Genomic DNA, 15,039 nt, shown 5'->3' on the forward strand with positions numbered 1-15,039 from the left:
AGGCTTCCATTCACGAAGCTCCTTGAGCTGGAGAAAGATCAGTTTGTTCCTGTCCACATTCTAAGACCCTGCTCAAGACCTACAACTTTTACAAGGCTGAAGAACACTGCATAAGTGAAAGAACACAAACCCTGGAGTTGATGGACTGATGTTCATATCCTAATTTCATGGCCTGATCCATGCCCCACTGTTACAACTGTAAGATATGTGTGAGCAGTCAGGCTGCACTGTGTCGGACGCATCACCTGCCTTCTGCCTGAGAGACACATTAGCCATACCTTCATCACACAAGGATTTCATAACATCCCACTTTGTGGAAATGGAACCTGACCAACCACAAGGTTGTACCTACAAGGAATCTTTTACTTCTTAGACCAACACGGGTAGTCTCTACTCAGAGCCGTGCCTTCCACAGCTTCCTCGTGTTAGTGGCCATGTGGAAGGCACTGCAAGGCTGAGATTGCAAAGGTCTTTTACTGATAAGAGCACCTTATGCCATCCATTCTAGGACATACACTCCCAAATCCTGAAATAGGATGCACCATATTAGCATCTCTGTACCATGATTTCACGTTTTCTTTCTTAGAGGTACATAAGATAGCTAGGGGCTGGTGGATCATATCTGTAATTCTAGCTACTCAGGAGACTGAGATCTAAGGTTTGAAGTTTAAAGCCAGCCCAGGCAGGAAAGCCCATGAGACTCTTATCTCTAATTAACCACCCCAAATCTGAAAATAGAGTTGTGGTTCCTAGCCTTGGGTGAAAGAGTTCAGGGACAGTGCTCAGGCCCTAAGTTCAAGCCTTATGATAGGGGAGAGAGAGAGAGAGAGAGAGAGAGAGAGAGAGAGAGAGAGAGAGAGAGAGAGAGAGAGAGAGAGAGAGAGAAAGATGCATCTTACAGCCATTAACATCTGACATTCAGTGGACTGTGATGGTTATATCTGGGCAAAATATGTTGAATGGCGAACTTGGTAGTCCATTCTTACTTTCCTATTACTTGTAATCACAAAATCAAATTTGCATCCTAATATCAAGCCCTACTCCCACCACACATATATTTGTTTATGCATGTTTATTAAACAGATACACACACACAGGTTCAGCTTTCAAGTATGTACTATTTCTCCTGTGCCAGTCACTGAGTTAGACTCTGAAATCAGTAATTAAATGTTCCAATCATACTTAAAATCAGGGTAAAATCCTTCAAAAATCACTTATTCATAGAAAAGTTACTCACTTACGACTAAACAAAACTAATCAAAAGGGAGCTTAATTAAATTAACCCTGAAAAACCTAATATGGTTAATGAGTTTTGTTTTATATATGCAAGGAAAAGTAAAAATTTTTAAACTGAGAGAAGGAAAAGCCTATGTTAAAAACAAAACAGACAAGACATCTTCAAAAATTACATGTGGATGTTGTACAGAACTTAAAAAATAATAAGGTTTGCTCTGTGGCCCAGGCTGCCCTCAAACTGGTGACTCTCTTGCCTGGGCCTCCCACATGCTTGGCTTACAGACATGCACTACCACACTTAGCTTTTAATATGGATCTTAATTTAGATAAACAAACTGGAAAAAGCTGTAGTAACAGTGAGGAAACAAATGGAAATCTGAGCACTGGTAAGATATTTGATAATACTGAGGAATTACTATCATATCTTAAGTACAATAATAATACTATGGTATGTTAAAGACAGAAACGGAAATACTTATGGAAGAAACAATTGTGATGTTTGGAATTTCTTTCAAAACACTAAACAATTGATTTTTCAAGTCAAAATGGGTTGAATATCTACAATTTCTTATTAGGAGTCAGGAAGTGGGTGGGAATAACTAATGAAATCGTTCAGAAACTGGAATCCTGAAATTGGGGGCTGGTATATGGCCTAAGTTTTAGTCATTTACCTCCTTTCTTAGTGCATAATATTTTTCCACCATAAAAAGGTAAAACCTAATGAAGCCTTCACATTGTACTATATTTAAAATAAGCCACAAATTGAAAACAGCCAAAGTGCAACTGGAACTACCATTGCTCAGTCCCTCCACCTAAAGTGCTTTCTACAGTGGAGGCCAACAGCGCTGACCCCGGAACAACCTAAGTTTACCCCTCAAACTCTAACGAGAGCCAGACATAGCTTCTATGTCTGTATATTCAACCAACCACAGATCAAAAATATTAGGAAGCAAATCTTGTTTGCACAGAATACACACAGACTTTTTATTTCTGTCATGATTCTCAAAACAATGTGCAAAACATCTATTCACATTGTATTCTTTTGTATTAAATACCATATGTAGAGATGATTTAAAGCAAATAGAAGGGTGTGCATAGATGTTACACCAACATTATGCTGTCTTATGAGATAGGTCTGCACACCTATTGACTTTGCTGTCTGTGGTGGTCCTCTGATTATAACAGAATGCTACCTTAACAAGTCTAATGATATGTCTGCATTAAACTGTTTTTTGTTTTTATTTGTTTTTAACAATTTCATCTTACTGGCTTTTTTAAAAAATCAGGATGTGCATTTTCTCATGTCACCGAGTTCCTGCTAATTTTCATTTTTTTTAATTAACTTTTATTGACAAGGTGATGTGCAAAGGAGGTAAAGTACATAATAAGGTAGTGAGTACATCTCTTGTCATATTTGTTACACCCTCATTTTTCTTTCCCTTCCCTAGTTCAGGTAGGCATATATACAATATCCAGTGTACCAAAATCATATACAGTAACCACATAGGGTATGCCAAAGGAAATTCACCTAGAACATTAAACGTAATAACAACAATAGAATCTTCCTGTGTCCTTCTCTTGGGGTTCTTTTTGCTTATCCTCGTCTTATATAATCATGTATACATAGCTGTTGAGCTATTGGGATCCACTGATAGGTCTATCCTAGACCATTCTATGTTTGTTTAGTAGTTGTTTGGTTTTAGATACATAATGTAAAGTTGCTGACTCAAACATGTGGAAATACCATTTGACAAGAAGTTTGTTATTTTGCAGACCTGGTCTCTACTGTTCCCCCCCCCCAACCCTAACAGTAATATATCAAGGAGACTATGCGCCTTTGTTCTCTGTGTTCTAGGTTTGTCTCGCTCAACATTATTTGTTCAAGCTCTGACCATTTCCCTGCGAATACCAATATTTAATCATTTCTGATTGCTATGTAGTATTCCATTGTGTATAGGCACTACATTTTTTTTTGATCCATTCATCTATAGTAGGGCATCTGGGTTGTTTCCATATTTTGGCTATTGTGAATTGTGCAGTGATAAACATGGAAGTACAGATGTCTTTATGGTATCCTGAGACCTGTTGTTCAGGATAGATGCCTAGGAGTGGTATGGCTGGGTCATAGGGTTTATCTATGCTGAGCTTTTTTTTTTTTTTTTTTTTGACCAGTCCTAGGGCTTGGAGTCAAGGCCTGAGCACTGTTCCTGGCTTTTTGTTTTTTTTTTTTTTTTGCTTAAGGCTAGCACTCTACCACTTGAGCCACAGCGCCATTTCCAGCTTTTTCTTTTTATGTCGTGCTGAGGAATCAAACCCAGGGCTTCATGCATGCAAGGCGAACACTCTACCGCTAAGCCATATTCCCCGCCCCTATGCTGAGAACCTCCATACTGCTCTCCAAAGTGGTTGTACTAGTTTGCACCCCCACCAACAGTGGAGAAGGGTTCCTCTTTCCCTGCATCCCCTCCATCCCCTGAGTTCAGAGTGTAGGCCATTCTAACTGGGGTGAGGTGATATCTCAGAGTTGTTTTGATTTGCATTTCCTTTACTGCCAGGGATGTTGAACATTTCCTCATATGTTTCTTTGCCATTTTTATTTCTTCACCTATGAAGTCTCTCTTTAGCTCCTTTGCCCATTTAATAATTGGTTTCCTGGATTTGGAGGGGGTTAGTTTCTTGAGTTCTCTGTAGATGATGGATATTAGGCCTTTGTTGCTGTGCTGGTGAAGATACTTTCCCATATGGTTGGCTGTCTTTCTAGTTTAGTGGCTATGTCTTTAGCTGTACAGAAACTTTTTATTTTGTAGTAGTCTCTCCCCTGTTGTGCCCCTGGGACTCTGTTCAGGAAGTTCCTACCTGTGCCTATAAGTTCTAGTGTCTTTCTTACTCTGTCCTTCATTAGTTTCAGCGTTTCAGGTCTGATGTTGAGGTCTATGGTCCATTTTGAGTTGATCTTGGTGCATGGTGATAGGCTAGGGTCTACTTTGAGCTTTCTACATGTGGCTTCCCTTACATGGCTTATTTTTTAAAAATCTGGATAATTTGGGTTATTCTCTTCCACTGTTATTCTGGATTAGAAGTCAGAATATTACTTCAAGTTCAGCTCTAAACAATCATGTGACCTTGGACAGTGCAACTCAACTGAACCTCAGTTTCTTCTGCAAAGGGAAGCTGGTGACGATATCCTCTCTTAGGTAGTCTATGGGGCTGTAGTTGCACTTTCTGCTCTTTGGTTAGCAACGGAAGCTGGCCCTCACTGTGCATGAGATATGTGGCTCTTCCCTCTCTTATTTAACTAGGGCTACCTGATCCATGCACTGAGTATGTCACATTGGTGCAATCCTGACTACCTAGCCTACTGAGAAATTCATTGCACACATCCTCATCCTTATAGAAACCAACCCTTTTGAAACCTCACCAGCACAGTGCTTGAGCTGACTACTGTGTCCTCAAGCTAACGGCCAATGGAGAAACATACGTGTGTGTGTATAAATATAGTAAAGACCTTTTAATAGAAGTACAATATGACATGTACTATATATTAAAATATATTTGAATCTGGAAATATACTTCATAGTACTGGGCATAAGCTGATTGCTGCAGCATCTTTGGAACAAAAAATAGAGGCTTCAGACTGCTAAGCTCTGTGTGAATTTGTGGCTGTATTCACACATTTCTCAGAGATTTTGGACTAAGCGGGGGACATGTACACTCATGTCTGCAAGTGGATACGTGTCAAAGAGGAGACATATAGAGCACAGAAAACACAATAGCAAAAGAAGAAAGACTAGCCCTTTACAGAAATCATAGAATTTGTTTTTATGAAACAGAACATGAATCATTAATAGGCTCACAACTTTGTAATTTCTCTCCGAAGAACCAAAGATTACCTTGATGTGCTTAACTCTGTCTTCTTTGTCTATCTTTGGTTTCTTTCCTGTAGTGACAAAAAAGTAGTTTGGGATTAATTAATGAAGGATGTAGAGAGGAACACTGCCTTCCATTCAATTCTTTCTGAAACTCTCAATAAACCTGTTACTTTTGTCATGATCAAAACTCCAAATGTATTTTTTATACTTCCTTTAGTCCCCTGCAAGTCATTTTTCTAGGCTGAGTAAGGGCAGAATTCCCAACTACCAAATAAACAAGTGTTTTACCCTGAAGTGACTACAAACACAGAAATAAACCACAATGGGCCTGTGGTATATACAAAGCAATTATTTCTCTAGTCAATAAGTATCTTTACCTTTCTTAGCAGGTCGTTCAGATAAGGGCAATATTCTATACACTCTGAAGGCATTGTTTCCTTTCTTTATACTTTTATCCTTAACTTCTTCAATGTCAGGTAAGGAATTCATGGCACATCGAAAATTGGCTTTCCAAGTTTTTGGATCAGGTTTATCTACTCCTGGTTGATGCTTTCCTAACAAAATAGCCAAAGGTTAAGAAAAAGGGGAAAAATGTTAAGTACAGAATTTGTAAAATTCTAGCAACATGATATTGTTGGCGAAGAAAACAGAAACGTCTTTACATTTCAGATTCTACCTACAAAGACTAGCCACCATGGTTACTCTGGGATAGAGAAGGCTCTTAGGATGTTAGAATTTTATTTTTAAAACTTAGAGAGTTTAGGACACAAGAGAACAAGCTATTCATCTTGATTCTACCAAATAGTTTAGAATGGAAAACAGATCATCAATGCAGACCCTAAGAATTAAAGGCTGGAAGTCCAATAGGTGGAACTAACTTCTGACTTTCAAATACTAAGAAAAAATCCATCTGTGAAAACAGCAACCTACTTATTTTTTTGTAATGAATAAATATCTTCTTTACTACCTTTGGTGGAGATAAACTCAACCCCAGTTGATAGCTCCAGAGCAGATGAATTTATATTCCCCATGTCACCCGTAGAGACTTCACAGAATACCACACTGAAGGGGAATTGTAGGACTAAGGAACTATGGGATGGGAGGGACTCTATTCTAGATGTACTTTGGGATAAGTGATGAGATTTCCAGAACTGTACTTATGAGGCCATCAGGCAGGATATTTTCCATATGTAATGAAAGCAGCAGTGAAGTGAAGCACCTGCTCCGGTGCACTGTGCTGGGTTACTACCTGTGTGGATTGCCCAGTTTCTGAAGAGGGGTGCATCTTTTTCCACATCCCACCCGTGTCTAGCTGCGTGCATCCAGGGGATCTGGAAAATCTTCTTCTCCTGGAATGAAAGGCAAAGGACTTCAAGTTCAGTGTTTGTAACCATGAATGGGTTTTTCCATTCTACTTGTAAGATTTCCCCCTAAATGCCATTGAGTTTGCTAGTGTCTGATAAAAACAACTGTAAAACAAACACACCTGCTGGCTGAGTCCCAAATCCTAAGTTTTGGAGGACAGTCAAGTCTCCCCTAAGGCTGGGATTGTGGCTTAGTGGTAGAGTGCTTGCCTAGCATGCATGAAACCCTGGGTTCAATTCCTCAGGACCACATAAAGAGAAAAATCTGGAAGTAGCACTGTGGCTCAGGTGGAAGAGTGCTAGCCTTGAACAAAAGAAGCTAAGGTACAGTGTCCAGGCCCTGCCTTTAAGACCCAGGACTGGCTAAAAAAAAGTCTCCCTGACAGTGCCAGAGCAGAAATGTATACCAATATGCTCCATGTTTAGCCCTACTGCTCTTTTTTTTTTTTTTTTTTTTTTTTAGGTCCTGGGGCTTGAACTCTGGGCCTGGGCTCTGTCCCTAGGCTACTTTTGTTCAAGGCTAGTACTCTACTACTTGAGCCACAGCACCAATTCTGGCTTCTTCTGAGTAGTTTATTAGTGATAAGAGTCTCACAGACTTTCCTGTCTGGGCTGGCTTCAAACTTCGATCCCCAGATCTCAGCCTCCTAAGTAGCTAAGGTTATAGACATAAGCCACCAGCACCCTCTACTATAGCCACAACAGACAACTGGCCACCTGCAAAAACCTCTAATGCTTATTCTTATTTCTTCTCATCACTTGGTAAACAGTTACTCCAGCTGCCTTGGGTAAGTGAAAAGTTAAATTCGTCTCCAAAATAATCTAGACCCCCTTTACTCTCTTTACTCTGCTAAAGCACAGTCAGGTCTATCTGAGGCTACTGCCACAGATAATATTAAGGATCACTATGTGCCTATGTGTTCACAAAAATAGAGGATTCTGGGCCCAATAGGATATTAGGTCCATACCCTGCATGAACTAGCAAGAAGGCAACATTCTGTATATTCTTTAGTGAAATGCTACTCATTGCAATCCTTGGATCAGACTCCATTTCTGTCATCCTTACTGTCTAAGGCTAACTTACAATGCTTTAATCAACCCTGAGAAATGTCTAAAGAGAAACACTTTCAGAAACAAGGTCACCTTCAGGGTGAAACTACATGTGTGAAAAGAAAAGCAAGGAGGATCGGCCAGCCCTTTGTATAGTCCTAAGGTTCAAAGTCAATAACTTGACTAAGATCCCTTTAATTTCTTTAACCATCAAAAGTTCAAAGTTACATGGGACTTCACTGAATATATGTTAGAAATTCCTTCTATGGCCCAGGAAACTGAAGCACAGAAGTAAACATGGTTTTTTGTGTGTGTTTTTTTAACTATTGTGACTACATACTATCTTCAGTGAAACTTTATTTTTTAATGCATTTTTTCTTATTTATTGTCAAAGTGATGTACACAGAGGTTACAGTTTCATACATTAGGCACTGGATACATTTCTTGTACTGTTTGTTACCTCCTCCCTCATTCCTATCTCCCTTCTCCCCCTTTCCCTCTCCCTCCATGAGTTGTTCAGTTGGTTTACTCCAAACAGTTTTGCAAGTACTGCTTTTATAGTCATTTGTCTTTTTATCCTGTGTCTCTCAATTTTGGCATTCCCTTTCACTTTCCTAGTTCTAATACAAGTATATACAGTTTGCAATGTACTCAGATAAGATACATTGATAGTACAGGTACAATCACAGGAAGGGGATACAAGAGGATCATCAACAATAGAAGCTACGGTTTCCCATGGCATGTTGAAAGTAATTACAGCAGTGATATATCACTCCATAACATGGAGTTCCTTTCACTTAGGCTAAACATGGAGCTCCCCTATGACCCAGCAGCCCCACTTTTGGTCATCTACCCAAAGACCACAAACAAGAACACACTAAAGCCACCAGCACAACAACCAATCCAGATGCCCCTCAGTAGACAAATGGATCAGGAAAATGTGGTACATATTCATAATGGAATTTTATGCCTCTATCAGAAAGAATGACATTGCCCCATTCGTAAGGAAATGGAAGGACTTGGAAAAAATTATACTAAGTGAAGTGAGCCAGACCCAAAGAAACATGGACTCTATGGTCTTCTCATAGGGAATAATTAGCACAGGTTTAGGCTAGTCACAGCAGAGGATCACAAGAGTAAACATGATTTTAATTGATGGAACTTACAGTCGAACATATCTAAGTCCAAATGAAAGGTCATGGGATCCTATATTCACACTTTTTTATACTTTTATCTCTGGGGTACCAGATGTAGCAGATTCTCTATCCTGACAGACCTGTAGAGATTGCTGGGTGGAGGAAACCTCTGCTCTACTCAACAGGGAAGTGGGGGAAATGTCAGCATTGCACTCTGGGGAAACAGGAAATATCAGCAAGGATTCCCCACCCCTCTGCTCTCACACAGTAAAATCTAGAAAGGGCTCTTCCTACTGTCCCCCAAAGCATTTGGTACCCCATACAAAATCAATCATAACAGCTAGACAGAAAATATTTCAGAAAGTTAGAGAGTTTTCCAAAAACTGTTAGCAGGGGAAATTCTCCCATATTTTTACAAGCCAGTTTGTAAGGAACTTAAAACTGAGAGACTTTTCCATAGTTTCCTCTTCATTCCTTCTGCACCATCCACAGAGTCTTTCTTCAGGTGGGCCAAAGATCAAGGGATCAAAAAGAGCTGAGTGAAATGTTATTTTTTTAAGGTACATGAAAACCAGAGAACAGATAGTTGGGGACGTTAACACTCCACTATCACCTCTGGACAGATCAACATGCCAAAAACTGAACAAAGAAACCACAGAACTAAACAATTGCATAGACCAACTAGACTTAACCAACATCTACAGAATATTCCACCCAGCAACGACAGAATACACATTCTTTTCAGCAGCACATGGAACATTCTCCAAAATAGATCACATCTTAGGACACAAAGAAAATCTGTACAAATTCAGAAGTATCAAAACCATTCCCTGCATTCTCTCAGACCACAATGGAATAAAATTAGAGCTCAACTCAAACAGCCACCACAGAAAATGCTACAATTCATGGAGACTAAACAACACACTGCTGAACCATCAGAGGGTCATTGAAGAAATTAAAACGGAAATTCAAATGTTTATGGAATTCAACCAAGTTGAGGACACAAAGAACCAGCTCCTTTGGGACACAGCAAAGGCAGTACTCAGAGGAAAATTTATATCTCTGAGTGCATACATCAACAAACTGGAGAGACAGCAACTCAATAATTTAAGGAAGCACCTTAATTTCCTTGAGAGAGAACAAGCCAAACCCCAAGTCAATAGATGGAAGCAAACAATTAAAATCAAATCAGAATTAAATCAATTAGAGATGAAAAAGCCCATCGAAAAAATCAACAAAACAAAGAGTTGGTTCTTTGAAAAAATCAACAAGATAAGACAGACCCCTGGCAAACCTGACCAAAATACGAAGGCAGCACACTCAAATAAACAAGATAAGAGATGAAACAGGTAACATCCCACAGAAATAACCGAAATTCAGAAAATAGTAAGGGACTATTTCGCAAACCTTTATGCCAACAAATTCGAGAACTTGGAAGAAATGGATGATCTCCTAGAAAAAATTCATATCCCCAAACTCAACCATAAAGATTTAAACCTTCTAAACAGACCCATATCCAGTATTGAAATAGAAATGGCAATAAATGATCTCCCATCCAAGAAAAGCCCAGGTCCAGATGGATTCACTGCAGAATTCTACAAGGCCTTCAAAACAGAACTCACCAATATTTCTCAAACTCTTCAATGAAATTGAAAGAGAACGTTCACTTCCAGACTCATTCTATGAAGCCAGTATAACCCTCATCCCAAAACCAGGCAGGGACTCATCACGGAAAGAGGACTATAGACCGATCTCCCTGATGAACATATACACAAAAATTCTCAACAAAATTCTGGCCAATCGACTTCAACAGGTCATCAAAAAAAATCATACACCACGATCAGACTGGATTCATCCCAGGGATGCAAAGTTGGTTTAATATACGCAAGTCAATTAATGTAATCCACCACATCAGCCGGAGCAAGGTAAAGAACCACACGGTTTTATCTCTGGATGCGGAAAAAGCGTTTGACAAAATCCAGCACCCATTTATGCTAAAAGCCCTGGAAAAACTGGGATTCCAGGGAACATTCCTGAATATAATCAAGGCAGTTTATGACAAACCAACAGAAAGCATAACTCTAAATGGTGAAAAACTAAAGCCATTCCCTTTAAAATCAGGAACAAGGGGCTGGGGATATAGCCTAGTGGCAAGAGTGCCTGCCTCGGATACACGAGGCCCTAGGTTCGATTCCCCAGCACCACATATACAGAAAACGGCCAGAAGCGGCGCTGTGGCTCAAGTGGCAGAGTGCTAGCCTTGAGTGGGAAGAAGCCAGGGACAGTGCTCAGGCCCTGAGTCCAAGGCCCAGGACTGGCCAAAAAAAATCAGGAACAAGGCAGGGATGTCCACTCTCTCCCCTGCTCTTCAACATAGTACTAGGATTCCTAGCCAGAGCAATCAGACAAGAAGAAAATCTAAAGGGGATCCAAATAGGAAAAGATGAAGTTGAACTTTCTCTCTTCGCAGATGACATGATCCTATACCTAAAGAATCCCATAGATTCTACCCCCAAGCTACTAGAGCTGATCCAAAACTTTGGCAAAGTTGCAGGATATAAAATAAACCTTCAAAAATCAACGGCCTTTCTCTATGCTAACGACCTGAAGACCGAGGCTGAAATCAGGAAAGCAACTCCCTTTGCAATAGCCCCCCAAAACATAAAATACCTAGGAATAATCTTAACCAAAGAAGTGAAAGACCTCTTTGAGGAGAACTTTAAAACCTTGAAAAATGAAATTAAGTCAGAACTAAGGAAATGGAAAAACCTCCCATGCTCCTGGATTGGGAGGATTAATATAATCAAAATGGCAATATTGCCAAAGGCTATCTACAAATTCAATGCAATACCCATTAATATCCCAACACAATTTTTTATGAAATAGAGGAAGCAATCCAGAAATTCATATGGAACAATAAAAGACCTAGAATAGCAAAAACAATCCTAAGCAGAAAGAATAGTGCTGGAGGAATTACAATACCCAACTTCACGTTGTATTATAAAGCTATAGTAATAAAAACAGCTTGGTATTGGCACCGGAACAGGCCTGAAGACCAATGGAACAGAACTGAAGACCCAGAAATGATCCCACAGAACTATGCCTACTTAATCTTTGATAAAGGAACTAAAACAATAGTTTGGAAGAAAGATAGCCTCTTTAACAAATGGTGCTGGCAAAAGTGGCTCAACACATGCAACAAACTAAAACTAGATCCTTATATATCACCCTGCACCAAAATCAATTCCAAATGGATTAAAGACCTCGAAATCAAAACAGACACCCTGAAAACACTAAAGGAAGGAGTAGGAGAAACACTTGGGCTCCTTGGCGCAGGACGGAACTTCCTTAACAATGACCCAGAAAGGCTACAAATCAAAGAAAGGTTGGACAAATGGGACTGCATCAAACTGCAGAGCTTCTGCACAGCAAAGGACATAGCTCGCAAGATAAACAGAAAGCCCATAGACTGGGAGAAGATCTTTACTGGCCATTCAACGGACAAAAGCCTCATATCTAAAATATATGCAGAACTAAAAAAATTACCTTCTTCCAAAACAAAACCGCAAAGAACCAATAGCCCCCTCATCAAGTGGGCTAAAGACTTACAAAGAGACTCTCTGATGAGGAATTGAGAATGGCCAAGAGACATATGAAAAAGTGCTCTACATCACTGGCCATATAAGAAATGCAAATCAAAACAACATTGAGATTCCATCTCACCCCAGTAAGAATGTCATATATCAAGAAAACTAACAATAACAATTGTTGGAGGGGTTGTGGCCAAAAGGGAACCCTACTTCACTGTTGGTGGGAATGTAAACTGGTTCAGTCACTATGGCAAGCAGTATGGCGATTCCTCAGAAGGCTAAATATAGAACTCCCCTATGACCCAGCAGCCCCACTTTTGGGTATCTATCCAAAAGACCACAAACAAAATCACAGTAATGCCACCAGCACAACAATGTTCATCGCAGCACAATTTGTCATAGCGAGAATCTCAGATGCCCCTCAGTAGATGAATGGATCAGGAAAACGTGGTACATATACACAATGGAATTTTATGCCTCTATCAGAAAGAATGACATTGGCCCATTTGTAAGGAAATGGAAGGACTTGGAAAAAATTATACTAAGTGAAGTGAGCCAGACCCAAAGAAACATGGACTCTATGGTCTCCCTTATTGGGAATAATTAGTACAGGTTTAGGCAAGACATAGCAGAGCACCACAAGGTCCAATAGCTACACCCTTATGAACACATAAGATGATGCTAAGTGAAATGAACTCCATGTTATGGAGACAATTGTTATATCACAGGTGTAACTACTTTCAACATCCCCTGTGTATCTGTAGCTTCTATTATTGTTGATGTTCTTGTATCACCTTCCCGTGGTTGTACCTACACTATCTCTGTAATCTTATCTGAGTATATTGGAAACCTTGTATACTGGTATTGGAACTAGGAAATTGAAAGGGAATACCAAAATTGAGAGACACAGGGTAAAAAAAGACAAACAACCACAAAAGCAATACCTGCGAAACTATTTGGTGTAAGTGAACTGAACACCTCAGGAGGGGAAAGGGAAAGGGGGAGGGGGGAGGGGGTATGAAGGACAAGGTAACAAACAGTACAAGTAATGTATCCAATGCCTAACGTATGAAACTGTAGCCTGTCTGTATGTCAGTTTGATAATAAAAATTTGAAAAAAAAAAAGAAAGAAAGAAAACCAGAGAACAAAACTGCTTGATGCAGTTGTTGATGTTCCCATAAAAGAAACTACAAGTAAAAAGAACTGATTTTATAGAATTTTCTGGAAACAAAGTGTACATCCACAATCTAAGGTTTACTACTTAAAAATATGGACCCTGGAGACCCTGCTACTGTGCCAACAAGCCTAAGTTAGAGGAAGTCTATAATTAGAAGCAAAAAATGCCCGCTGTTGTAGGTAAGCAAAGAAAACATCCTGTCCCCTTCAAAGGCCTTCCATGACAGTGACAGCACAGCAGTACCTGAGTTCATAACACACCTATACGCCAGGCCTGCCTGGTGAAGACGCTCAGGCCATTCAGCAGCCCCAGGACTACAGTACTGGCACTGTCCTGAGAGGGAGCAGGGTTGGCAGCCAGTGGTCCACTGCCTTCCATCAGCCAAACTCATGCCTAGCCCTAGCAGAGGAGCCTGTAGAGATGGGAGAGTCCCTTTCCTTGGTCTTCCTCAGTAAGAGAATTCTTGTACCACAAATTGGAAGAAGGAAGCTCAGCAGGGAACAGTCCCTTATAAGGGACTAAGGGTTTAGTTATTTGCCTTCTGGTCCTAGATTAGAGAAATACAAGGTTGGTGTTGTGGCTTAGTATTAGAATACTTGCCTCACATGCTTTAAGGCCTTGGGCTAAACACTGAAATGAGAGAAGGGAAGAAGAAAAAATACATAGAGTGATGTCAATGGAGACTCACACTAAAATAAATTCCTAAAACAAATTACACTAACAGTGTAATTTCACAGCTCTGGAAGCCAAAACTCTAGCAGAGTCTCTTCCAGGTGCTCATGCCCATCAATCCCTAGGGCTTGTGGCCACATCACTCCAGTCACAACTGTGTCTTTTCTCTGTGTGTGTGTCTTCTCTCTCTGTGTGGTCTCCTCTGTATTTTATTTTTGGTTGGTGTATGTTGGTCCTGGGCTTGAACTCAGGGCCTGAGTGCTGTTCCTGAGCGATTTTGCTCAAGGTTAGCTCTACCACTTGAGCCACAACTCCCCTTCTGGTGGTTAATTAGACTTAGGGACTTTGCTGCCTGGGCTGGCTTGAGTATCTTTAGATCTCAGCCTCCTGTGTAGCTAGGATTACAGGCATGCGCCCCACGTGCCTGGCTCTCTTCTGTTTCTTCTAAAAGGACACATGGAATTGGACTTAGGGGCCAGGTAGATAATCCAAGTATCATCCTGAAGTCCTTAACTGAATCTGCAAAAACTCTTTTTCCAAATAAAGTCACATTCACGGGCTCCAGAAGTTATATGGTATATATTTTCTGAGCCGCTACTGTACCAGACAGCTAGGATATAAAGGGAGATATGCAGGATATGAATATATATGCTATCATATGTGATATATCATATATATATGATACATGATATATACAGGAGACCTGATGATGCTGTATGTTTTTCACTTATCCATGAGTTTTTTTGGGGGGAAATGGCTTGCTTCAGAATTAAGGAAAAATCTGTTTAAACTCACACTCTCCCTGAACAGGTAATGACAGCTACTGATGGTTCATACCTTTAATCCTAGCTACTTAGGAGGTTGAGATCTGAGGCTCATGGTTCAAGTCCGTCTGTGAGACTCTTACTATTTTTTAAAATTTTGTCAAGGTGATGTACAGAGGG

The 15,039-nt window shown here is 40.1% G+C and overlaps 1 protein-coding gene across 5 annotated transcripts in view; it reads right to left on the minus strand.

The window, feature by feature from the left end:
• The window catches only part of Irf2 (interferon regulatory factor 2), an 88,203-nt gene that overhangs the window by 25,697 nt on the left and 47,467 nt on the right, over nt 1-15,039 (minus strand). For all 5 annotated transcript variants that reach the window (XM_048330899.1, XM_048330902.1, XM_048330901.1 and 2 more), the window contains 3 exons: nt 6,355-6,454; nt 5,483-5,659; nt 5,127-5,173 (listed from right to left, as the gene is read on the minus strand). In XM_048330899.1, the coding sequence (XP_048186856.1) occupies nt 5,127-5,173; nt 5,483-5,659; nt 6,355-6,454 (324 nt within the window). The remainder of the gene's footprint in view (nt 1-5,126; nt 5,174-5,482; nt 5,660-6,354; nt 6,455-15,039) is intronic.

Source organism: Perognathus longimembris, chromosome 21 (genome assembly GCF_023159225.1).
Source record: "Perognathus longimembris pacificus isolate PPM17 chromosome 21, ASM2315922v1, whole genome shotgun sequence".
Taxonomy (NCBI): Eukaryota; Metazoa; Chordata; class Mammalia; order Rodentia; family Heteromyidae; genus Perognathus; species Perognathus longimembris.